Source organism: Globicephala melas, chromosome 9, assembly GCF_963455315.2.
Source record: "Globicephala melas chromosome 9, mGloMel1.2, whole genome shotgun sequence".
Classification (NCBI taxonomy): domain Eukaryota; kingdom Metazoa; phylum Chordata; class Mammalia; order Artiodactyla; family Delphinidae; genus Globicephala; species Globicephala melas.
In genome coordinates, this window is record NC_083322.1 from 55,287,303 (window position 1) to 55,314,085 (window position 26,783).

At 36.5% G+C, this 26,783-nt stretch overlaps 2 protein-coding genes across 12 annotated transcripts in view; one reads left to right on the plus strand and one right to left on the minus strand.

The window, feature by feature from the left end:
- Nucleotides 1-26,107, minus strand: part of KRIT1 (KRIT1 ankyrin repeat containing) — a 36,766-nt gene extending 10,659 nt beyond the window's left edge. The window contains exons 1-13 of one of the 6 annotated variants that reach the window (XM_070046343.1): nucleotides 26,031-26,099; nucleotides 25,683-25,867; nucleotides 21,244-21,347; nucleotides 20,139-20,298; nucleotides 16,714-16,806; nucleotides 15,424-15,553; nucleotides 14,181-14,424; nucleotides 13,855-13,970; nucleotides 13,481-13,624; nucleotides 6,981-7,137; nucleotides 5,669-5,776; nucleotides 3,401-3,557; nucleotides 2,236-2,387 (exon numbers count right to left, since the gene is read on the minus strand). In XM_070046343.1, the coding sequence (XP_069902444.1) occupies nucleotides 2,236-2,387; nucleotides 3,401-3,557; nucleotides 5,669-5,776; nucleotides 6,981-7,137; nucleotides 13,481-13,624; nucleotides 13,855-13,970; nucleotides 14,181-14,424; nucleotides 15,424-15,553; nucleotides 16,714-16,806; nucleotides 20,139-20,298; nucleotides 21,244-21,345 (1,563 nt within the window). In that variant the 5' untranslated portion in view covers nucleotides 21,346-21,347; nucleotides 25,683-25,867; nucleotides 26,031-26,099. Of the gene's footprint in view, nucleotides 1-2,235; nucleotides 2,388-3,400; nucleotides 3,558-5,668; nucleotides 5,777-6,980; nucleotides 7,138-13,480; nucleotides 13,625-13,854; nucleotides 13,971-14,180; nucleotides 14,425-15,423; nucleotides 15,554-16,713; nucleotides 16,807-20,138; nucleotides 20,299-21,243; nucleotides 21,403-25,682 lie in introns of those variants that run through there. The other 5 variants (XM_030857300.2, XM_060304586.1, XM_060304585.1 and 2 more) reach the window with 5 other exon arrangements.
- Nucleotides 26,108-26,432: 325 nt separating this feature from the next.
- ANKIB1 (ankyrin repeat and IBR domain containing 1) overlaps nucleotides 26,433-26,783 on the plus strand; it is a 159,253-nt gene continuing 158,902 nt past the window's right edge. For 3 of the 6 annotated variants that reach the window (XM_070046339.1, XM_070046338.1, XM_070046340.1), the window contains exon 1: nucleotides 26,584-26,715. The gene's annotated coding sequence lies outside the window, so the exon portion shown is untranslated. Of the gene's footprint in view, nucleotides 26,716-26,783 lie in introns of all 6 variants that reach the window. The other 3 variants (XM_030857290.2, XM_030857291.3, XM_070046341.1) reach the window with 3 other exon arrangements.

Below are 26,783 nucleotides of genomic sequence, written 5' to 3' on the forward strand. Positions count from 1 at the left end.
ATGTTCTTGCATTCTCTAGCTTGTCTTTTTCTTGATAATGTCCTTTGATTTACAAATGCTTTTAATTTTGATGAAGTCTCATTTATCGATTTTTTCTTTTGTTACTCATGTTTTTGGTGTCATATCTAAAACTCCAAGGCCAAATCTAAGGTCATGAAGACAACCCATATATTTTGTCCTAAGAGTTTTATGGTTTTGGCTTTTATATTTAGGTTATTGATACACTGAGTCAATTTCTGATGTGGTGTGAGATCAGGGTCTAATTTTATACTTTTTGCATATGAATTTCCAGTTGTCCCAGCATCATCTGTTGAAGAGACTATGTTTTCTTCATTGGATGCATTTGGCATCCTTGTCAAAAAGCAGTTGGCATGGATATATGGGGTTACTTCAGGACTCTCAATTCTATTCCACTAGTCTATGTCTATCCTTATACCAGTACCACATTGTTTGGATTACTGTAGCTTTGTACTAAGAAATTTGGAAATGTGAATCCCACAACTTTATTCTTCTTTTTCAAGAATGTTTTGGCTGTTCAAGGCCCTTTGCAATGAATTTGGGGATTGCCTTTCCCATTTCTGCAAAAACGTCTGTTGTTAGGGAATTGTGTTGAATTGGTAGATCACTTTGCTTGTATTGATGTCTTAACAATATTAAGTCTTCTTATCCTTGAACATGGGATGTCTTTCTAGTTACTTATGTCTTCTTTAATTTATTTCAGCAATGTTTTTGTAGTTTTCAGTGTACGAGTTTTGCAGCTCTCTTGTTTAACTTATTCCTAGGTATTTTATTCTTTTAGAAGTTATTTTAATGGAGTTTTTAGTTTCCTTTTTTGGGGGGGGGAGTGTCTGTGGCTGGTTATAGAAACAACTGATTTTCGTGTGTTGAGCTTGTACCCTACAACTTTGCTGAATCCATTTATTAGCCCTAGTAGCTTTTGTGTAGATTCTTTAGAATTTCCTATATACAGGATAATGTCATTTGTGATCAACAGAGACAGTTTTACTTTTTCCTTTCCAATCTGGATGCCTTTCTTTTTTTTTCTTTTCTTTCTTTCCTTTTCTTTGGGCGGTGGTGGTTGGGGGAGTGTGGCTCATTGCTTTGGTTAGAACTTCTAGTTCTTTGTTAAACAGCAGTGGTGAAAGCAGGTATCCTTGTCTCGTTCTTAGGAGGAGTTTTCAGTCTTTCACCACTGAGTATGTTAACTGTGGGTTTTTCATAAATGCCATTTATTACACTGAGGAAGTTCCCATCTATCCTAGTTTTCTGAGAGTTTTACCATGAAAGGCTACTGGATTTTGTCAAATGGCTTTTTTACCTTTAGATTGATAACAGAAGAGGGACAATATGAATAGTCAGGCATAAAACATTTACCAAGTTTGGACAAGGTCACTGAAATTTTCATGTGCTAAAATTTGTTTAACCTTGTCTGTTTAATATTTTCTTGAATAAAGAATCTGGAAATTGTGTATTTTTTCTTCACCAAATTTATGAGAGCCTGGAAATTTTCTTTTTCCCCCAGTTTTCACAGCTACCACTGTACTTAGATTATCACCTAGTTTAACTTGTAACATCTCCCTTAGGTTTCTTCCTTGTCCAGTCGTCCCTCAGATGACATTATTTCACTTCTCCTCTAAAATTTACAGTAATTCAAATCCAAACATACTTGTTTGGGACAGACCTTTTTTTAATCAAATGTAAATTCCATTCTCATTTTTTACTATCTATATAGTTCTCTGTTGAGTCAAAAACAGCTATTTACCGACTGTTGAGAATAACTTTTTAATGTCCCCTTTGTAAATATAATCTTCTCTATCCAGAATATTTTTTCTGTTCTCCCCTTACACCAATGCATCTCTTTGCTCCTTTGAAACTTACGCAACTGATTAGCCATTTATTAAGTTTATCTGACACTGTACTCCCTTTCTAACTACTCTAAAATTTCTACTCTAAAATCTTTCTCCCATCTGGTTGGTAATTCTCCTTAGGATGGATTCTCTATTTCTTTTGTATTCTAAGACAATGGAGGTGGGGAAATGGAAAAACCAACCAGGGGCTTTGTAAGTAGACTGACTCAAACTCTACCACTTACAACAGGGATGTAAGGATTGAACAGAAAAACAGAAATAAAACCTCCTGTAAAGGAAGAGTACAATTTTTGCCTCTAGTGCTTAAAACAGGAACTCAGTAGATTCTGAACATTTAAATGACTGTAAAAAAGATTTCTGAGCAAACCTTTTTCTCAACTTCCAAAGGAAGTCTCACATCTCTTCTTAGGAAAAGCTGTGGTGTCTCCCTTTGGGGATCCAAATTAGTCAATTCAGCAAGTATTTCTGGCCAGTCACGAACATGTTGCAATGGTTTATGATAAGGCTTGAGCTGAAGGCCTGAAAAACATCTTTCCTTTTATAAATGATAATGTAAAAATGAACCAATTATATCAACACATAGAAACTTTTTATCAAACTCTCTGTACCTAAGTACTGAACACACACAAATTAAAGATCTAAATTTAAATCAATATTGACTTTAATCAACATTACTACCCAATTTGAGGTTAATTGTTTATTAAGAATATAAGAATTATGAGACTAAATCTGAAAATGAATAAAATTTATCAAATATATTTAAGATCCTTAATTCCATGATAGCCTATTTAATGAGAAAATCAGTAGAATTTGGTGTTTAAAAAAATACAATTAAATCACTAGATAACCAATCACAACCACCTCAATGAAATCCCTTATGTATCTGCAATACTTTGTCTGAGAGACAAATCTATAATGACATTGGGTCGAGTTTAAATAACAAAGATCTGATAGAAAACCAATATATAGAAAAAGAAAATCTGTATTATTCTGAGATGAGGTGAGCACTGAAAATAAAGGCAAGTTGGATGAGCACTACGTTTAACAGCATTCAAATCAAATTCATTGCCAAAGAAAAATGTTTTGGTTTTTATCATTTCAAACATTGTACGGGGGCTTCCCTGGTGGCACAGTGGTTGAGAGTACGCCTGCCGATGCAGGGGACGCGGGTTCATGCCCTGGTCCGGGAGGATCCCACATGCTGCGGAGCGGCTGGGCCCGTGAGCCATGGCCGCTGAGCCTGCGCGTCCGGAGCCTGTGCTCTGCAGCGGGAGAGGCCACAACAGTGAGAGGCCCGCATACCGCAAAAAAAAAAAAAAAAAAAAACCATTGTATGAACAAAGAGGGGCCAGGAGGAAGCAGAGGTTTATCTGTTTCAGCAGTCTGAACATAAACAGTCTGTATAAAAGAGAAGAACACTGTCTCATTTGAAAATTTAAAAGTCAATAATAATTGATGCTATACTTAAGTTTACCAACCCACTCTCAAAAAGGAATAATCAGGTTTATACAACAGAATAACAAATTTCTTACTGAGATTTTCTGAACAGATCCAAATAGTGAAATATTGCTGTGTTTCTTGAGAGAGACGCATTCCTTCCATTATCTGCTGCACTGAGGTATTATTTCCATGCTTCAGTTCAACAGAACGGTATGATCCATCCATTCTGTATATTCGAACTTTTTCATACTAGGACAAAGAATGATAATAAATTATGCAACCTGGTTATAAATTATACATCCCAATACAACAAAATGCTTTAATTTCAACTTCATCTGCTTAAAAACAACTTCAAGTGAGAATCTTCTGGCAATATTTTATTTATTTTTGCCTTGCCATGTGGCTTGCGGGATCTTACTTCACCAATTAGGGATTGAACCTGCACCCCCCCTGCAGTGGAAGCACAGAGTCCTAACCACTGGACCTTCTAGCGATATTAAAAAAAATTTTTTTTTCATTATTTATATTTTCTAACATGTTTTCCTCTGAATATTCCATGGTCAAATAAGTTTGAGAAACTAAGGCAAATGGGTTTTTAAAAAATATTCAACTTCAAAATCTTCTGAAAGTATATTTTAAAGCCATTAATGTACAATGTAAATATCAAATGGGGGATATAGACTTGGTTAACTAAATCTGGTGTTAGTCAAGTACCTCGTGAGTTTAGTGAGCCACAAATTAGAATGTAGAAATGTGTACCAGCAATAATTTGTCCTAAGAGGAATCTGTGATAGAAGACTTTGCAGATAAAAGTTATGAAACAATGGACCATGAGCCAGTTTCTTTCCTCCTGTTCAGAAAATCCCAGAGAGAAATGATATTCTTAATACATTTTTATTGTTATAGGAAGTAACTGATGCCACCAAACAACTTCCAGGACAGTTCATTTTAGATAAAAGTACCTAATTCCTTTTATACATTCAGATATAAAAATTATATAAGAAATAAAAATGGTTTTTTACAAAATTTATTTATTTATTTTTGGCTGTGTTGGGTCTTTGTTGCTGCACACGGGCTTTCTCTAGTTGTGGCAAGAGGGGGTTACTCTTCATTGCAGCACACGGGCTTCAGCAGTTGTGGCTCGCGGGGTCTAGAGCACCCTCAGTAGCTGTGGCGCATGGGCTTAGTTGCTCCACAGCATGTGGGATCTTCCTGGATCAGGGCTCAAACCCGTGGCCCCTGCATTGGCAGGCAGATTCTTAACCACTGTGCTGCCAGGGAAGTCCCTAAAAATGTGTTTTAACTATACAAATAGAAAACAAATTGCAATGAAGTATAACATAAGGGTGCCTGTACTGCTTATCTATTTCCTTGCTTTTGTCCTGTACTCAGGGAATAGTGTTTTGACAAAAATGTGTATGAATGTGTGTAATTTTCCTTAAAGGCAGAGATCATGTACTGAATAAATAAAGAATATGTATTCTTTATCACATCACTTTCAGCATTTTATGGTATTAAATTTACAAAAATATTCAACAAATACTCATTGCCTACTTAATAGAAATGTCTGGAAAGGCTCAAACATATGGGTTATACCTGTTGGTATAAAACTTTTATCCTTTATCAGTTGGTATAAATCCTTTTATCTGTTTTTCAAGTTTCCAAACAATTTTTAAACTGATAACAGTTTTAACATCACTATAACTTTCAGGCATAACTGAGTTTTTTCTAATTGTTAATTCTTCTCTATTTTAATGTCACTGCTAATTATTTTGTACATAAGTAGGTGGAAAGGCCAGGTTGAATTGGCAGAATAAAAGACTTAGAAATCTCCTATTTTAACCCATTCACTATCTTGAGGAGGAAGATGAATCTGTAATAGATGACAACTTGCCAAAACTAAATTACCAAATGATGTGTAATATTATTATTGGGTTGGCCAGAAAGTTCGTTCAGGTTTTTCATACATTATGGAAAAACTCGAACGAACTTTTTGGCCAGCCCAATATTTACAAATATATTACTTAGAAGGCCTAAGTAGAGAGAGATGCTCCAATGAATAGGCTAAAATTTGTAATCAGCACACCAAGTATACAGATTACACTGGAAATTAGATTAATTTTAACTGATCGAAAGATTTATTTATGCAGTTTTATTCTGATATGCAAGAATAAATATCCAAATGTTAGGGATGATAACAAATTTAATACCTATGAAGTCTAACCATGAGGTTTTATAAAAGCAGGAAAGAAGCCATCCATACATTTATATCCTTCCACCCTTGACACAGATCCTCAAATTACTTATCAATTTAAATACAATGCTTGGCTCTAATTAGTATTTATGAAGATAATTCTTACTGGTTTGTTAATGGCTTCCTTCAACAATTTTGCAGCTTCTTCCCAATTATTTTGTTTGTTTTCTTCACAAATATTTAAAGGAGATCTTCCTTGTTGGTCTGTTATGTGCTAGAAATGTGGGGGAAAAAGGTTAAAGATAAAAGGCATTACAAATGTACAAATAAGGGAAAATATCAAAGTTTCATTACAAAACTATTGTCAAGTGTTAAGTACATATTAAGCAAACTTAGTGCATGCTATACTTAAACATGAACTGCCAAAGATGACTCAAAGCACTAATCAATGTGATTACTGTTTTTCAAAAGTTCTGATTATAGGGCTTCCCTGGTGGCGCAGTGGTTGGGAGTCCGCCTGCCGATGTGGGGGACGTGGGTTTGTGCCCCGGTCCGGGAGGATCCCGCATGCCGCAGAGCGGCTAGGCCCGTGAGCCATGGCCGCTGAGCCTGCGCGTCCGGAGCCTGTGCTCCGCAGTGGGGGAGGCCACAGCACTGAGAGGCCCGCGCACCACCCCCCCAAAAAAAGTTCTGATTATAGTAACAACAAAGGTTTTGTTAAAGCTTTTTTTAAAAAAATTTATTTATTTAATTTATTTTTGGCTGCGCTGGGTCTTTGTTGCTGTGCACGGGCTTTCTCTAGCTGGGGCGAGTGGGGGCTACTCTTCGTTGTGATGCGTGGGCTTCTCATTGTGGTGGCCTTTCTTGTTGCAGAGCACGGGCTCTAGGCGTGTGTGCTCAGTAGCTGTGGCTCGCAGGCTCTAGAGCACAAGTTCAGTAGTTGTGGTGAATGGGCTTAGCTGCTCCGTGGCATGTGGGATCTTCCCGGACCAGGGCTCAAACCCCCGTCCCCTGCATCGGCAGGTGGATTCTGAACCACTGCACCACCAGGGAAGCCCCAAAATACTTGTTAATACAAATTCCAAAATATCCTTTTCCTTCTTAAAGATATTTTTGAGAAAATACACTATAAAGTGAAAAGAGGTTAAATTTTATGTACATTCTGTAGATGCATGGCGGTGATGGTTCTAAAACAATGTAAATGTACTTAATGCCAATGTACATGTACTTAATGCCAATGTACATCTAAAAATGGCTAAAATGGTAAATTTTATGTGAGACATATTTTACTATAATCTAAAAAAGTATGTACAAAAGCAAAGTATACACATAAATATTACTTATTCTATATAGTAAGTGAAATTTGTTTTTATTTTTCAGCTGACCTCTCAAGTGTATAACTTAACATTTTAGTGTCATTGTTATTCACTGTTTGATCATTAAAAAAAAAAAAAAAAAAAGCCTGGAAAATAACTTACTCTGTCAACTTCTGGATGGTTTAGGAGAATCTGTACTATTTCAGCATGTCCTCCTCCAGCAGCAAAATGAAGAGGAGAACTAAGTTGTCCATTTAAAAGGTTTGGATTGCACTTTCCCTTCTCTAACAATATGCGAGTGGCTTCAACTTTTCCATACCTATAAAAAAATAAAACACCTAAAAAGTCACCTGAAATGTTTGAAAAATCCAAATTTTAGACAATATCTAAGATCTTTCTAGGGCAGAGAACAAGCAATGAAGACACAGATGTAATGTTTTCAGTGCTTAGGGATTTCTTATGAATTACTCTGATTCAGTTCAACTGTTTCTATTTCTGATCAACTGGAAGAAAATATAATCTCAAATACAAGATAGAGTAGATGACAGAGAATCACTATCACACAAAATACAATACAAAAATTATAAATTAGGGAGATAAAATTTTTAGTCAAAATTCTTTTCAGAAGCAGAAAGTAACCCATAAATTTAATAATGCTTTTTACTCAGCCCTGCCTTTGATTTACAAAATAGGCCCAAAGACGTAATTCTCCACATAGCTGCTGTATGAGGCAATGTGGGAGACACAAAGATATGTTACAATGAACGGTCTCTGCTCTGGTAAAGGCTTATAATGTAATCAGAGAGGAAAACAAAAACATAAGATAAGTTACATAACACTGTAAAATTTAAGTAACAGTTGAGGAGAACAATCAAAAAATATATATTTGTCAAATCATAATAGTATATAATTAATGCTTTAAAAAATGTTGGAAAAGGAAGATAAGATTTCAGTCTCAGTTCTGAAAAGTGTTCTGATAGAAGAATAATTTGAACTGGATTTTAAATAGGAAGAAGCTGAAGAGATGCTGAAGAGAAGTAAATATTCTAGATAGTGGGAAAAAGAGTACAAAGAATGTGCGAGACATAGTGAGTCCACCATTTGGTTATAAAGACTTATATAAGGTCGCAATCTAATGCAATGGTGGAAAGGTAATTCATTTTTTGGAAATAAATGGGTAGAAGGGGAAAGGAAATTTGCTTTTAAATATGGTGCATTTGAGGGGAAAATAGCATCTTTAGAACTAATACGATTTGCTGTCAACTTTCTTCCCCTTCACATACCCTATGGTTTTCCTACAGCCTGAACCTGCTAATTGTATCCTAGCCTTCTTATTCATATGACTGTTTGCTCATGTTCTTAGCTATTCTTGAGATGTCCTTTTCCCCCTCCTGACTTTGTTTAGGTTAAGTTCTATTATTTCTCTGAAACAGTTTAAAATCTACCTCCTGTATATTCCCACTACACTTTACCATTTCAGTTTTAGTTTTTAACCTCATTTTATCTACTTTCATCCTTGTATATATACATTTCTATCAGCCTGGAAGCTCCTTGAAGGTTATGTCTTTGCATTCTCCAAACTGCCTTATGTATATAAAAAAAAAAAAGAAAAAAAAATGAGTGACTAAATTGTTCAGTTGGCAATTGAAAATGCAGACTTGGTACTCAGGAGGAAGGCAAAGGCTTGAGATATCTAAGAATATGCAAATTCATCCAACTGAGAAGAATTACTGTTAAGGCTGGGAGGAATGGATGAAATCTTTCTGAGAGAATTTTGAGAAAGATGAACATTTTAGAACAATGAAATGCATCTTGAAAAACACTTTCAGGATAGGAAAAGATACTAGGGGAGCAATTCAAGAAGTAATAATAAAAATAATATAAACATATTTTGTATGATTCTTTAAAGTTTTCAAGGTACTTCCTTATATAATTACTTAATATAATCTTCACAGCAAATTATGATGCAGGCAGAGATATTTCTAGTGCACAGATGAAAAAAATGAAGCTTGTACCAGTTAAGTAACTTGCCCAAGGTCTCATGGTTACCAGCCAGTTAGAATCCAGTTTTCTGAATCGTGGTATAGCTGTTTCCATACTATAAACACATGCTTGGGTCACAGAATGGAGACCAGTATTTCAATAATAATAATAATGGTATCAGTTATATCTTGCATTTGTACTGACCTTTACTATAGCTCCATTATAGCTGTCCTTTCAACTGCAATTTGTTCCTTGAACAAAGGGGTGGTCAACAGCATTTAATGCAGCAGAGCAGGGAAAGAGATTAAAAACTCAGAAAAGGTTAAGAAGGTTCATGAAGAGTGAAAAAGAGAAAGCAGTCTGTGTGGCCCCCTTACCATTGAAGTCTGGCTATGAAAGGAAGGGAATAAACAGGATAGTGGCCAGAAGAGGCAGCAGGTTCAAATTAAGGTTCTTTTTCAAGGAGGGAGAGGAACCATGTATGTTTGAAGACAAGAGGAAAGAAAGTGCAGAAAAGTAAGAAGTGAATTTAATGGGGAACAAGAAGGATTTTTCATGCAAACTCTATGATACAGGAGAGAGATGGGAACAAAAAAACTGATGATTGGGGTGGAGAAGAAGGACATTTCTGATGGCGTCAACTGTCTTTGAAAATAGGGGGTAAAACTATCTGATGAGAGTAGAGAAAAAAGGTAGTGGAAGTTTAAGTGCTTAAGAGTAGAAAGATTTAGAATAGTTTATAGGGGACCAAAAGGCTGCCAAGATGAATGAGACAAAGACAACACACAACTGGCTACAGTGAAGGCCCAAATGAAATCAGATGGAATAATTTGTAGGGAGCCAAATCATCATAGTTCTAAAATACTCTTTAGCAATGATATGAAGCCTGAAGGTACTATCAGAGAGAGAAGATACTGATTTGAGAGAGGTGAGAAAATATGAGATGTCAGTGAGACTTTTACTGAGTGGCTGACAAGTTACCCTTAAATAGTTTTGGAAAATGGTGATTCTAGTAAAGAAAATTTTTAGGCACATGTCATCAATATGAGAATTTTTGAAGTTGGAGTAATCCTAGGAGTGATTTAATTAAGTGGTCCTCAAAGAGTGATACAGGAAACTCTTTGATCTCTGAAATCTTTTCAGGGTGTCCTCTTGGTCAAACATATTTTCATAATAATACTAAGATGTTATCTGCCCTTTTCATTATCATTTTCTCATAAGTGTACGATGGAGTTTTCTAGAAGCTACCTGACATGAAAATTGCAGCAAATTAAAGGCAGAATCAGATGTGAGAATCCAACTGTCTTCTACAAGGCTAGTCAGTAAAAAGATGCAAAAATGTAAAATAATGCTACTTTTCTCATTAATTTTTTTGTTTTTGGAAAATAAGGGCATATTTCATAAAACTTTGTTATTTATGTTAATATATATTTACTGTTATTTTAAAATGAATTAAGAAATGCTTAAAATATTTTTCAGTTTAAACTTCTAATATAGTAACACTAGATATACTTCACATAAACCAACGCTAATTGGGATCCTGTAATTTTGAAGAATGACAAGGAACCCTAACACAAAAGTTTGAGAACCACTGATCTAATAAAACCCCTCATTTTAAAGATGAGAAAACAGAGAAAGATGGGTAAAACATCTTGTCTAAGCTTATAAAGATAGGCCCCAAATCCCAGTCTCTTGATGAGATAGCCCAGTATTCCCCTTCTCAATCCTCGTACCAGTTAGTGAATAAGAGTACATTTCCAAGATAAGGTAATTTATGTTCTTTACTAAACAGTTAAATCAGTCTTCATTCAAATTCACATGAATCAAATTATCTATCTTATTAAAAGTATTGCAGGACTTTCCTGGTGGCGCAGTGGTTAGGAATCCGCCTGCCAATGCAGGGGACACGGGTTCGAGCCCTGGTCCGGGAGGATCCCACATGCTGTGGAGCAACTGAGCCCATGAGCCACAACTACTGAGCCTGCACTCTAGAGCCCACGAGCCAAAACTACTGAGCTCACACGCTACAACTACTGAAGTCCGTGCGCCTAGAGCCCGTGCTCCACAACAAAAGGAGCCACCACAATGAGAAGCCTGCACACCACAATGAAGAGCAGCCCTCGCTCACCACAACTAGAGAAAGCCCGCGCACAGCAACGAAGACCCAATGCAGCCAAAAATAAAAAAAATAAAAAGTATTGCAAGGTGACCTATACTACTAGTGGTGTATTAAACTTGGTTATTATTTCCAGCTAACAGAAATTAGTTTTATCGAAGGATAAAACTCTTCCTTGGTGTATTGCAGTAATACGACTTTACAAATAAAAATACAACAGGTAATGAATTTTAGATTCAGACATCAAAATCTTTAAATTTTTATAACACTTTAATAACAGACAACATTTTTTGAGTGCTTATTACTGCCAGGTACCCTTCAAAGCATTTATTTGCATTTTCTCCTCTAATCTGAAGAGAGGCACTAAAATTAAGCTCATCTTTTAGATAAAGAAACAGATCCTTAGAGACATTAAGTAATCTGCTAAAGGCCATACTTTTAGGAACTAAAAGTTTCAGTTGGGTCTGAAACGTAGGTACATTCCAAAGCACATTAAATACTATACCATACTTCTGTTTTTATGTAATAGGCAATTGAAAATATTACCATTCTTTTAATAGAGAAGAAAAAAAGGCCCTGCCGCAAAAAGGGCAACAATATAGGCAAATATAAATTTGGGATTCCTAAGCTAAAATTTACTGCCTCTGTCTTTTTCAATTCCACAGTGTACTTTCTTGGAGTTTGAACTATATTCTCTACCTCTTTCTGTTTAGCTCAACAAAAAGCATGTGATTTCTTCTGGTACTGCTGCTGCTACCAGTATCTACCAGTAATCTGAAGAAACAACTGTAAGTTCAGTGTAAGAAGATTTAGGGTAACTCTTTCCAAATCTGAGTATAAAAATTCCCTGTAATGGTAAAACAATTAAGAATACATTTATAGAATAAAAGATTATATTTTTAAGGAAACAGAAAAAAAATTAAGAGCATATTTATTTAATAAAGGAGCATATTTTTAAGGAAACAGCATATTTTTAATGGAGAAAAGATAGATATATATTAAAAGCAACTATATTTAGCTACTAGATCAGAAATATTGATCAATAAGCTGTTTGATCACAGTGAAATAAAAAGAGTTTGAGTTGAAAATGATCTAATTAATGTATTTTACATATAGATAATAAACTAAGATGCAGAGAGGTAAAGTAAAGCAGCAGTAACCTTTCTGGCACCAGGGACTGGTTTCATGGGAGACAATTTTTCCATAGATGGGGAATGGTTCAGGCGGTAGGTAACGCGAGTGACAGGGAGCGGCAGATGAAGCTTCGCTTGCTCGCCTGCAGCTCACCTCTTGCTGTGTGGCCCGGGTCCTAACAGGCCGCGGACAAGTACCGGTCCACAGCCTGGGGGTTGGGGACCTCTGAAGTAAAGTCACTTGCTCAACGTCATGCAGCTAAAAAGTTGTGGACTTTAACAGGCCGTAAATAGTGCAGGCACTTCTTAAACTAGTCAAAGAAGTTCACTTTAAACAGTACGTCAAAGGCAACTTTCCCATAAGAAATAATAGTAAATAACTTAATTACATCCTTTCTAGAGGACAGGCTACAGCAAATAGTTAACTACTGCTACGAACATAAATTTAATAACGTAACCCAGGCTGAGGGGAAGAGTTATTATTATGTGAGAAGAGTACCAGAGCAAGAACTACACTGGGCAACTAGTGGAAAGAGCTAACTCCAATCCTGTGAGCTAATCCCTCTCATAAAAAAAAAAAAAAAAAGGAAGGCTTTAATTCTAATGAAAACTTTTGGTGTTTCCTGATACCACAGCTTTCCAAAGAACTAAAAGAATACTTTTCTAACATGATGCAAGGTCAAATCATAAGTAGCTAACACATGAAAATTTTATAAGGATAGGGCTTCCCTGGTGGCACAGTGGTTAAGAATCCGCCTGCCAATGCAGGGGACACAGGTTTAAGCCCTGATCTGGAAAGATCCCACATGCCACGGAGAAACTAAGCCCATGTGCCACAACTACTGAGCCTGAGCTCTAGAGCCTGCAAGCCACAACTAATGAGCCCATATGCCACAACTACTGAAGCCCACGTGCCTAGAGCCCGTGCTCTGCAACAAGAGAAGCCACTGCAATGAGAAGCCTGTGCACTGCATCTAAGAGTAGACCCCACTCACTGCAACCAGAGAAAAGCCTGCATGCAGCAACGAAGACCCAACGCAGCCAAAAATAAAAAATAAATAATAACAATAATAAAATAAAATATAATAAGGATAAACAAACATAACACAACTCCAGTACGAAACAATAGAAATTGCAAGGGTGAATAAGGGACTGTGTGCTGTGCAATGGCACTTGCTAGTCATTAGCTATCCTACTGCATGACCTCAGGATGCCTGAAAACATTAATGATACTTTTCCTGTGGGGCAGACCTTGTAAATCTGAACGGTGTGGCACATACACAGTAATCAAAGATTACTACAGAGAAAGCTCATAAGGCAAACATGGTATAGGAAAAAGTGGCTGGAATGAGAACAGCTTTGAAAAGAAGCACTAACATTTATAAACTAAGGATTCATTCTTTCTAAAAACAAAAGAATAATCTATTTACCAGCATGCATAATGAATGGGTGCCCAGTGGTCACTATCTAATTGGTTGACTGAAAATCTTTCATTGAGAAGTCGGCTTAATAATTCCGAATCTCCTTCACAGGCACTTCGATGGAGAGGAAAATCATCTACCCACTGTCGTTCCCTAATCATTAAAAGAAAAGAAGAAAAAAAAAAACAGGCATTGTTGAAATTCATATTGTTTTGAAACAAATGTGACATATCTATGAAAGCTATGTTTCATTGAGCAGCTGTAAACTAAATCATTTATGTAATGATTACATTGCATACTAATTGCATATATCATTTTAAACAGTATTTTAACATTAGAATTAGGTGTTTAAAAAGCAATGTGAAGGAAAACCAGAACAATACTTGTCTTCTGTGACACTGCTCATGCTTCTCTGCCATTTTTCCTGTTTGGGAATTTGGATTTTTGAGTAGTCTGGAGCTCCTAGACCAAAGTATGGATTTATTACCACTTTATCTACCTAGAAAGGGAAAACAAAACAAAACAAAAACAAAAACAGCTTTAGATACTGAGCTTTAGACACCTGACTTTGATGTATAAAAATAGAGCTAAGTACGGATGTCATCTTAATGTTTACAATTAGTAATAGATGCATTTATCTCAGGAAAAAAAATTACATTTGAAATGACATGTCTTTTGAAATCAAAGCCAAAATTCATTCAACTCTTACCCGGTTTGTATATTGAAGATCTGATCCAAACAAAGGGTTGTAAATACAGGTATCTGCTTTCTCTAGGGCTAACATTTTACTCTTTATTTCTAGTGCACTATAGCCCATATGTAGTGAGTTTTCTGTCTGACCTGATTCAGTAGCATATGCAGGGTTTATAACATTAGTTTTTATCCGCTCAAGAGGAGAAGGTCGGAATAAAGCCGGAATAAAGTGAGATTGTGCATGACGTTCATCTAACCACCTGGCAAAATAAAAAGAAGAGGTAGTAGATGTATTTGTTAAAAAGTGAAGATGAAAAAACTAAACTACTATCCAACTCTGATGTGTGATTCTTTCTAATACTACATTCAGATTTTTATAATTTTTTTTAAAAATAAATTTATTTATTTATTTTTAGCTCTGCTGGGTCTTCGTTGCTGCGCGCAGGCTTTCTCTAGTTGCGCGAGTGGAGGCTACTCTTCAGTGATGTGCACAGGCTTCTCACTGCAGTGGCTTCTCTTATTACAGAGCACAGGCTCTAGGTGCATGGGCTTCAGCAGTTGTGGCACACGGGCTCAGTAGTTGTGGCTCGCGGGCTCTAGAGCTCAGGCTCAGTAGTTGTGGTGCACAGGCTTAGTTGCTTTGCAGCTTGTGGAATCTTCCCGGACCAGGGCTCACACCCGTGTCCCCTGCATTGGCAGGAGGATTCTTAACCACTGTGCCACCAGGGAAGTCCCGGGATTTTTATAATTTTAATTAGTGTTAAGTACTTCATTTACTGTAAATAAAAGTTCTGTTATTGGACATAGCAAACTATTTTTTTTAATGCATGTAACAAATAATAATTAAAATCCTTTTCAAAAAACACGAAGCCCTTTAAAAATTTAAACCACTGAGATGTAGGTGACATTAGACCTGCTGTTACAGAAAGACAAAAGGCATGACAGGTGAAACGACTTGTTCACTGATAAGGGTAAATCAATACTAAATCTAGTTTTATAACAAAGGAATCTTAATTCTTAGGCCAGGGCAATCTTTGTCATTTTCTAAGAATAAACTTAACATGTTGCAAGCAAATCAGGACAATCTTGTCTTTGGGGTTTAAAATTTTTATATTATACTTCAAAAACTTACCATTTCTTAATATATATATTATTAATTTTATTATTTTCTTCCAAAAGAATTTCTATCTCTCAGAGCTAATATCTAATATGAACATGTATTTGATTTATTAAAAAATATTTTTAATGGCAGTTCTTACTTATCCAAGGCTATTAACATTCTTGCTGTAAGTGCAGCAAAGTGAGTGCTGGATTCACTACAGACTCGCATAATATCTTGTAAGCAGTAAAAAATTGGGCATCCTGGAGTATACGTATATTTAGTATTATCTGAAAAAGAAAAATGAAGAATTATGCCATCATATAAAAGGTTTACGACTGCATGATTTTTATTTAAAAGTACACAGTATGTTAAAAAAAATTGTTAAGTATAACATAAATTGTTCTAGATTTTAAATTAGTAGACTTGGATTCAATTGCTGGCCAGCTCTGTGACCTTATCCATTTGGGTGAATGCAGGATTTAGAATCCTGGAGGACTACAGAAATTGTTTCCCCTTTCTCTTCCTCAACAATGTTGTAAAATTCTGATTAATAATAAGGTTTCCAGCACCATTTAACATACTGATCTGTTTAACCTAAGTATGGCTGGGGAAAAAAAATTCTGTAATGATAGAGCTGGCTAATAAAATACGTGTAAGTACTGTGTAGCAGCAGTCTGATGAGATGTCCACAGTGGGTCATTAATATATCATTAGTATTATTACGGCCTTACATGAGGCCAGTACTCTACAGGTTCCAAAGTGATTTTTACATCTAATACCTCACTGAATTCTTCCAGCACGATGAACCAAGTAGGAGCAGGTATCTATCTTACAAATAAATAGGTGAGGCTTAAAGAGGTGATTTGCCCAGAACACAAAATTAGTGGGCTGCATGGTCTGCACTGAACCTCAATATTTTTTCTATTATTCCAGCATAATAGGATAAATTCCTTGTCAAAGCTCAAATTAAATTTTCATATTAGATCTAAGTTCTTTAAATATTACCACTACTGTTGGGAAGAGTATTTTAGAACTATTACTGACACTTTCTTTTCCCAAATATAAGATAGGTTCTGATAATAATCTGTTAATTTTCCAAAATACATAAATTTTTATTTCTATTCTACCTATATAGCACAGTCTGAAAAATCCCTCATTATAAGCTAAAAACTTTTTGTTTTGATTATGGCTTCCTTCCTCACTTCTTTGTTCTACTTTTAAAAACAGAAACAAAAATATTACTGATCAGTCTGGAAGCCTGAATATTACTTTGAAATCAAACCATCTTTTTAAGTAACAATTTCTCCATCTTCCATTATCTTAAAAACATGTATTCTATAATAGTATTACAATAGTAACTATGAATCCAAATTCCTAAGTTCCTCAACAGACTTTAGCTTAGCACCTAAGGTATACAAAGATTCATAAGGTGAAACTTAGACTTTACCTTTGACAACTGATGGAACAATAAATAATGCCGCTTCTCTGCCCATCTTCTCCCCATCCAGAGGAAATTTCTTCATTAGTACCACTCGTTTTCCTAATCATTTTTTTTAAGTCAGTAAAGATAAAAATAATGGGCCTTTTAAAATCTTATATATTACCTTGAGAATTAGAAAAAAATATTTTAAAGGCAGTATTAAGAGGAACTGAAATATAAAAAGTCAATTTTATTATGGGCACTAATAAAAACTGGTAATTCTGATAATAATGTAAATCATTCTGTGGACAATCAACCAATAGATCCCCTGTTCTGACTCACTAAAAGAGAAGCTTCCTATACGTAGCAAGGAAAACCATCCTGCTAAGGACTGATAGAGCAGCTGAACAGCAACACATCCTGCAAGGTGAACAGGCATATACTTCATTCAGTTGGGATGTAGATGGTAAGAGTTTCACTAAAGTCTAAGCTGGCCAAGAAGCGTAGTGTACATAAACTGCAAAGTCTTAAAGTTTAGCAGCTCTTCATTTAATATTCAACCTCCACTCTCAATTTCAGTTTTTATTAAAATCTGATTGGGCTATAAACTGTTGTTCTGAATTGTAACCACCATTCTCTTTTTTTTTTTTTTTGCAGTTCGCGGCCTCTCACTGTTGTGGCCTCTCCCGTTGCGGAGCACAGGCTCCGGACGCGCAGGCTCAGCGGCCATGGCTCACGGGCCCAGCCGCTCTGCGGCATGTGGGATCTTCCCGGACTGGGGCACGAACCCGTGTCCCCTGCATCCGCAGGCGGACTCCCGACCACTGCGCCACCAGGGAAGCCCGTAACCACCATTCTTATACTTAGTCTGTTGTTCCTGATTTGGCAGCAAGGGGGCTATAAATAACAACCTACAAGTCTTTCACTCTAAAACCTTTCATATTCTGGATATCTTTGTCATAATTTTTATCAACCCTTCCAATCTCCCCATCTCAAGAAATAGAACCTTGTTCTTGACCCAGGTAGGAATGCCTGGCTGGATGCCTTCTGCGGACAGGTAGATAATATGAGCTCAAGCAGCTTCATTCATTCACAAAATGCTGGAGTCAATATTTGTGATTATTATGGCACATTATTATTATAGCCCCCAAACAATTTTTTACAAAATAGACACTTGTACAAAATATAAGTGTTAGATACATTCTAATAAATTTGAGAGGCAATATTTCTTTTGTCTGGCTTGAGGTCTTGTCCCACTTAATCTTTCCTGCCTTGCAGCTTCCCTAAATCCAGTTCTGATCCATTGTTTAATTGCCTACTTTGCAAATTATATATGCAACTGTGAGATCTGTCATGCGGGGAAAGAAAAGCACTGATTACAAGTTGGGAAATGAAGTTCTAGTCCTAACTCCTCCACTAATGGGAATATGATTTTTGTAGGTGACAACCTATGTTTGCATTTCCATTTTACAGATGTAAAAATGACTATATACTAACTCACAGGACCAATTTAAGAATTTCATTAATAAGTAATTGTGGTAGTGTTTTATAAACTATATATAGCACTGCACAAAAAGGCACAACTACTGCTATTATAAAGTCATTGGTAATTTTCATGTGATGCTTATATAAGAAATCATATTACTCTATAAAAATATTTCACACTTTTAGAAAACCTCAATTGAATAGGATAGTCAGGTATGGCATGGTTCATTGATATAACTGTCTATTTAGTTAAGTAAAACTTCTTTACTTTCATTTCTCTTATTAAAAGCTGCCTGAAAATGTATTAGTACATTCTACTGTCTAAGTATATAAGATATAATTGTGCTAGACATGTTTCAGGGTGCCTATCCACTTGTAACTTCTCCTAAGAAAAACTACCCAGCCCTCTGGGCCGGGGGATATTTTTGTTAACACTGATATCACTTATATCCCCCTGCTTGGTAAATGAACCAAGTGGTAGAGTTCGGCTAATTCATAGCAAATTATGACTTGTCTATCTCAGCTCAAATATGTGATTTGGGCTCAGACTTTGTCTCAGTAATTTGATCTCAGAATAGATCCTGATAACTATAACAATTTAGTGATAGTAAAACAAATCTGGATGAAAATTTATCAGAGAAGTCCAAGACTGAGGTAGAAAAGGCTGACAAATTTGTGGCATCCAAAAGAAGAGCCTTTCACTTGCCTTGATCACCCACAGGGATAGTCCCCCTTTTTAGCTAAGATCAATTTCTAGATCATTTTATTTAAAAAGTCAATCTGATAATTAGGGAAAGGGGATTCTCTCTGTAGTACTCAGAACGTGTATCAAAGATCTGTAAATTTATGCAGGAACTTCTTATAATCTCGAGTTACAATGCTTAGAGCCCCAAGCCACAAAAACCCTGCAGGCCCTATTGAGGAGGTTACCAGTTGGGGAGATAAATATGGTGAATGGTACCTCCAGAAGTTATGAAACAGGCTTAGTTCAGCTATCTCTAGAGAACAACTATCCCAAATAACCAACAAATCAAATTACAGGATTCAGCCTTATCTCTGCAACAAAAATAGTCTCTTTAGTGAGAGATGAATTAGACAACTAATCTCTATAAAGATGAACAAATAGAAAAAAACACTAAATAAGCTTTAAAAAACTGAAAACTAGGCACAGAGAGGTATGCTTTACCTCACTATCAACAACTGTTTTCAACTGCTGTTTGACTGAAATTAGCTTTACCTTTTTAATTATAATGCCTGAATCCTGGACAGAGTATATAATTTCTGTAACTTCTGCTATATGCTTCTTGTGAGGCCACAGCCTGATAAAATTGATCATTAATGTTTAATCAGTTTCATAGGCTATAGATTATCTAATATTTTTAATGAGGCCTGAACCTTTCAGGGTGAATACTTCTACAATTTATTTTGGCTCATTGAAAATGATCTTCTTCTTGTGACCAAATGGGAAGAAAACCTCTGCTGACTGGTAATTTATAGGACTTGCTCTAATACACAAAATCTTAACTGTTACTTAGTTATGGAGAGAGGTTTATAGTTTTCTCTTGTCCTGGAGTAGAGAAACAAACATAGTAGTTCACAGATACTTATCTAGGGAAATATACTTCTAACAAAAGTAATTTTGTGCTTTCTTTTAATTTTTAAGCCACCTGTTGGCTTCCTCTCTCTCTTGAACAAATCATTAACACAATTTAAATATTTTCAATTTTTTTTTACTTAAAATTATCTAAACATTTCAAAAATATTTTTTAACTTAAAAAAATTGTTAAGTTGCTTTTTGAAGGGGGCTTGGCTGCACCTTAAAAAAAAAACCCTAGAAATTTCTGAGTCTTTTTCAAGTTTTTCAAATGAAAAGGAACATAAAAAGAAACTGATTTTAATCTACTTTTTAAAATGTCTTTCTCCACAAGCATTTAAAGCCAACTGTGTTAAAAAGAAAAGTTTCTTACCTCTGATACCCTGGTTTGCAGGAGAAATTGGTTTGGTGGTTTCTACTACATAATCCAATATGCCTTGTGTTATTTCACTGTTGCCCTGAAGTTTAGTTTCCAACAAAACCTTCTTTCTCTTTTTTTTCTGTCCTTCAATGGGAACTTCATGCAACAAAATCTTAGATGAGAAAAATAATATTAAGAGAGTGTTTAAAATTAAATTTACTTGCCCTAGAATATAATAAGCCAGCAGTCTTTCTTAACCCTAGCTGCATATAAGAATAACCTAGACTCTTTCAAAACAGTATCAATGCACAGCTTCATCTCAGACCTATTAAATCAGAACGTCAGGGGAGTGGGGTCCTGGTACTGGAAATGTTAAAGTTTCCCAGTGATTTAACAGTGTAGCCAAGACTGAGAACCAGTAAGTCAGAGCACTGCTGAAGCAGTAGTCTCCTCAGAACCCCTGCAGTATCCCTTAATAGGTTTCAGAAAACTAACCTTAAAAAAGCAATTAAAGCAAAATACTAGAGAAGTTAGTTCAAGTTAGATTAGATTAGAAGCATTTTATGATGCTTGAAATCTGCTGCATAGAAAAGATAACAATTCTGCTTTGGGTTTTTTTTGGCAGGAGCCTCAATCATGTTTACTAATATATGTATTCAAGACGACAGAGAAGTAACTTAATTGCCTAAAACTTAATTAAAGGTAAAGATATTTTTTAATGAACTTTTAAAAATAGTTCTTTGGGAAAACAGCCAAGAACGAAATTTAGGTTGGAATTTTGAATAAGCTGAATTTTGCAATTTTATTTTCAATTTTTGAGAGCCATTCCGTAAACTGTACTAAAAACCAAACTCTCATAAGTTATAAGTAAAACTCAAATAAGTAACTTTTAATATCTAATAATTTATCCCTATCAATGAATAGAAAAATGGTCAAAATACATGTAGCGGAAAAGACATGATGATGGGCAGATCTACGACTGTAAATTCTAGCTTGTCAAGATCAAGGTTATCAACAAGAATTTACAGGCTATGGTTATACTTTATATGTAAATGAAAATGATAATGGAGAATGACATTCAATGGTTGAAAATCAAATGTTAGTAAATCGTTCTCACTTCATATGACTTAGCTCTGTATTCCCGAGAATTGAGACTGGCAGCATTCTTTGGCCGAATAACAGCAACGTACGCATCTTCTATGTTTTCTGGATTTCCCATTGCTTTATAAAACAAAGAAATCCCTTGAAAGATTAAATTAAAGGACACATAACCACTCTGAAAAACAATTTAAAAAATAAAATGTTGATTTTTCTATCTTAGAATACATATACTATGTAAAAAGCAAGTCAGAGATAACTGATAATATGTTACCATTCAAAACCTTTGTTTATAATTTAAGATTACTTTGTCCTTTTTTCCTATCAAAGGTAGATTTTTGTTTTTTAAAATGGGGATACATACTTTCATAGGTCTTAACAGCATAAGAATCTGCCTTTTGGACCTATAAAAAGGTGATATGATTATAAAATGTCTTGTAAATACTAAGTAAAAAATGGCTTGAACTAGCAATTTAGAATAGTACCCACTTATTTTCCATAAATTGCACAAGTGAATGTCATACTGTTAATAGTTTGGAAGCTAGAAATAGATAGCTGCCATTGACATTCTTTCCAGAATCTTTAAAAAGAACTTTGATATCTGACATTTGGATGAACTAAAGGATAGTTTATAATTTTCACTGGAGCTGCCTATCACAGACTCAAAAACATTTAGTCAGTTCATAAAAGCTTTCTGATGATGACTTAAGAATATTTCCCACTTCCATTATCAATTCCCTACATAATCCAAAAATTTTCTTCCAAATATATAATATATATATTTAAATATACATACACATGAACACTTTTTTCCCCAGACTAATTTGAAGTCTCCATTAGGCAATTTCTAACAAGTAATTGAAGTTCAAGCACTCTCGGTTGTTTGACAGTTCCATCTCTTCATTAAGTGCTATTATTAATTTTTTTCATGGCTAGACTAAAACAAATCTCTTTGTATTGAATATATTTTATTTGTTTTAAAAAAACTTCCTCTCATTTATATGCCAGTAAATTTCTAAAAGAACATCAAGCAAGGAGTTGCTTTCCTAGCCATGGTGAGATGAACCTTCTTCAGTTTTTTTTAAAGTCCATTAGGCATTAAAATGACCTGTTCATATTTAATGATTTCCTTATTGCCCCAACTCTCATAGAAAAAAAAGAGCTCATTTTCAAGAAAGGTTTTGAATATCTTTTGAGAGGAGATAGAGGACTTTACTGTTTTCTCAACTGCAATTAATAGTCATTTTGAAACCTTTAATTTGCTTCCTTGTGTAATAACAAAAGCCTTTAATTTACTTCCTTCCACTGCCTTATAACTGGAAAATTTCCTTTAAAAGAAATGTTTTTAAAATCCAGTAACTTATGACATTTTAAGTAAATGTTAGCCTAAAATTAAAAGAACCATTAAAATTATTGCACAAAATTATTTTAATTTATAAATTATTTTAAATTATAAAATTTAGTTATAAATTATAAAATATTTTATTTTAGATTATAAAAATGTTCACTGATTTAGATCCAGAGAAACTACAGCTATCTCAACAGAGAAACTACAGAAAACATTAGGATTGAGACATTTCATTTTGTGAAAAGTTTTGAAGACATTCATTTTCACTCTATACCTTGTGGAATTATTTTCAGTTCAGTTTTTCCATAAGATCATCTTAAAACCCACCTCATACAACAGCACTTTCTATACTAAGTAAAAAAGATGAGGCTTTTTTCTTCTCAGAATTTCCATTTAGCAATTACCTTTCACCTCAGATTAACAATGACTTCAAGATAATAAAACCCAACAAATTTTGAAATATATGGATGCCTCCTTGAAGACTGCCAGCCCCCAAAAGAAAGACATTGCATTGTGAATACATTTTGTAACATATATGGCACTATTATGGAAACCCTTTTTTCTACTAAGCACCTAAAAAGAGAAATCAAGTAATTCTTAGTTTTCTAAACATGATTTAAAGCAAATCAATTCCTGCGCTGGTCAACTCATGTTAAAAAAACATCTATTAGCAAAAAGCTTTATTTGTTAATACTTATCACTTCTCTAGAATATTTGGTATTGCACAATACACTCAATTTTTAAAAGATAAACAAATGTGATATAATTTTAAAAAACCATGAGGGTTGTAGCATTTTGTTTTTACGCCATTTAATGTTAATGTACCCCAAAGATTCTAAAAATTGAGTTTCAAGAAATATTCATACTTGAATGTTTGAAATATACATACTTCCAGTGACATGAAAGAAGGAAACAAAGGCTTAAGTGAGGAAAAGAACAGAAGCTACTAATATATGAAGGCAAAACTGCCAGGGCAGAAACACATGCAAAAGGATTGGAAGAGGGTAATTTGAGCTAAAAATAACAGAAAAAGCTATAACTAAAATTTGTAATGAGTTTAGACTGAATTTTAGATAAAGGTTCAAGTGACCAATAGGAAATATGTGGCATTTTCTGGAAAATGCTTAAGAATAAATGATAATATGCTGCCTAACTAATAAAGCCTTACAAATATGTAGAAGTGGTTCTCAATTGGGAGTGATACCTACCTGGGATCATTTGAAAATCTGTACGGGCATTTCTCGTCACTATGACTGGGGAGAAATGGGGTGAACAGATGCCATTTAGTCCCCATGGGGGGAGGTTTGTTAACATCTTTACTAAAAACAGTCCTGTTGAACAAACTGCCAATAATGTCTTTAATGAGAAACATTTGCTGTATAGAGTACAGATAGACAAACTTTATTTATTTATTCTGGCCGCACTGCAAGGCTTGCAGGATCTTAGTCTCCTGACCAGGTATTGAACCCGGGCCCTAGGCAATGGAAGGGCAGAGTCCTAAACCACTGGACCGCCACGGAATTCCCCAGATGGACAAACTTTAAAAGTTGTTTGCAATGAAGAAAAAGAGAAGATTCAGTACATGAATATAGGTATTGTAAATTTAGTTACCAGAAGTCAAAATTGACAAGATGATTTACAAAGTACATGCTAATAGAAATTACCAATAATGATCAGAAAGTGTACTTCATGAATAAAAACAAAAAAAGGAGCATTATCTTAGGGTTCTGTAGGATGTTCCTGATCCCTTCTCCTCCATCCTTAAGCAATGTTTTTCAACCTAATAAAACCCATGTTATTATGCTTTTAAAATAATATGAATAAGTGCTAACACCTATAATGTTTATTATGTGCTAGACACTGTGCTAAGTGCTTTACATGCATTAACTCATTTTATTCTCCCCAAAACCTGATGAAGTATTATTATTATCTCCATTTTACAGGAAAAAAAAACTGAGGTGGAGTAGCTACATGCCACTTCTCCACTTTCCTGGAACAATTTAATATTTTAAAGCATTGTTACATTAGAGAGAAGTGATGGCAACTAAATATCTGTAAGAATTCCCCTACAGGGATATGTTGACCATTAAAAATTTCATCCTTTTGCCACTCAAATTGGTTTATAGTAATAAAAAGAGAGGAAGTAATAATAAAGCAGAATAGAAAATAGTCACTGGTGCTACTTCTAACACAGCTTGTTTTGTCCTTGTCCTTTCAACCAGTTCTACCAATCATCAGGTAGTATCAAAAAGTACCATCGGTAATTTTCAAGTACTTTCCTTCTGTTAAGTGACATTCTATTCTGTAATTTAAGATATTTAATAATCTTCAAATACCTTCTGAATGCAATTATACTAAATCTGGCTAACAGAGAAGGAACTAAGTAATAGTGGAATTGGGAAACAAATGAATTCCTACAAGTATATTTAAGGAGGTTATTTGGGGGAGCATGATTTCATCCGTAGTATATCTAAACATGCTTTATATCAACTGCTACTATAGTTCTTCGACCCAGTTCGAAGGGGAAACCAACTAACACATTAACTCGGGTTTAAGTCGAAAAGATCATGGAATGAATTATTTGTTTTCCTACTGTTATGAAAACATTTTTGAGTTTTTGACATTTTCCCCAAAATAAGATGAGGACATCATCAAAGCAGTTAAAAGACATGATGCTGAGAGAAGCATCTGCAAGCAAACTGAAGATACAAAAACTCTCCAAGAGTGAGAAGGGAATCATGGAGGTGAGGTCCCGAGTCAGGTCAGCTAGATCAAAGATTTCTGGTGAAGCTAAAAACACCATGGAGAACCGAGCAAAGAACGAAAGCCCAAAGCCTTAAAAGATGTAGAGAGGGAAAGAGAGGAGCGGTGAGCTCCAAGGACAAGTTGTGAATCGCTTTTCCTGAAATGACAAAAATCAACACTCTGCCTAGGAGGTTTTTCCTCCGCCACCGCCCATCAGCGTCCACTAACGGAAAAGGACGTGCACGCCTCTCTGCACAGAGAGCCGCCACCCAAAAAGGGTCTTTGGCGTCTTTGTAATTACTTGTAAGAAGTAAAGTCCTTGCCTGGAAAAACTAGATGTGGATGGAGATAGTTCGGCCTCCTACCTTTCCGTTTCTCTCGCTGGAGTCTGAATCGTGCTCCTCCTCGTCTCACCCGTGTGGGGGGCCGAGGACCTCCCGGGCCACTACATTCAATTCAGTGGGTGGGACAGTCACCTGGGGGGCGGGGGACCGTCACCGCTTTCTCATTTCTCCTTCCCTTCACTTTCCCAGCGGCCAGGCCCAACTTCCTGTGACAGGAAAACAGTCGGTCGCCACCAGAAGCCGCCCGGCGTGTTCGGCCGCCCTCCGCACCCCGCGCCTCGAGAGCTCTGATCTCTGGACTCGGAGAGCCTCTTGTCCACAAGCTCTTTATTGGCCTTCCCTCTCCTCCCAGCTCAGCGCCATACACACCTCACCCCCTCCCCAAACTAGGGGATTCCAGATCTTCAAAGGCCTTAGCTTTCCATCCCGATGCTACCGGGGCGAAGAAATCGCTTCCGGGTTCACGCCCCTCGCAGCCTCGCGGTTGGTGGTGGAAGAGCTTCCGGGTCGGCTGCTGAGCTACTGCCGTTCCTGTCGTTTCTAGCTGGGGCTGAGGGCTGTCTGGGGCAGGTGGCGGGCGGTTCGGGGACTGGGGTGGTGGCGGCAGTGGGCACGCCAGCGGCTGAACCGGAGGCGGGGGAGGGGAGGGGGCGGCCCGGGCTGTAAGCGCGGGCCAGGCTGGAGCATGAGCCGGATTTGACCGCGAGGCGGAGGCAAGAGCCACCGCCCCCTCTTCTCCTCCCCCGAGTGAGGCGGCGCGGCGGCCGGAGAGGCATGGGGGGCGCCCGCCCAGTGTGAGCCTCGCCGCAGGCGCTTCCAGCTCTCGCAGAGTTCCCCGCGGGCCTCCAGGGCGCACCCTCGGCCCCGGCAGCCTTTGCCCGGCGGGCGCACCGGGGCCGGTGAGGAGGGGACGCAGCGCGAGGAGGGGCGTCCGCCCGGGTGGGTGGGGCGCAGGGAGTACCTGAGGTCACCGGCTCGGCGCGAGAGGCAGGGGCGTCAGAACTGCAGAGCTGCGGAGTCCATCCGACCCTTACCCTCAGTCCGGGAAGTAACCGTAAGTCTCAGCTTCGACGTACCGGTGTTTTTGAGGCTGTCTCAACCTATTTTCGGCTCCGAGTTCAG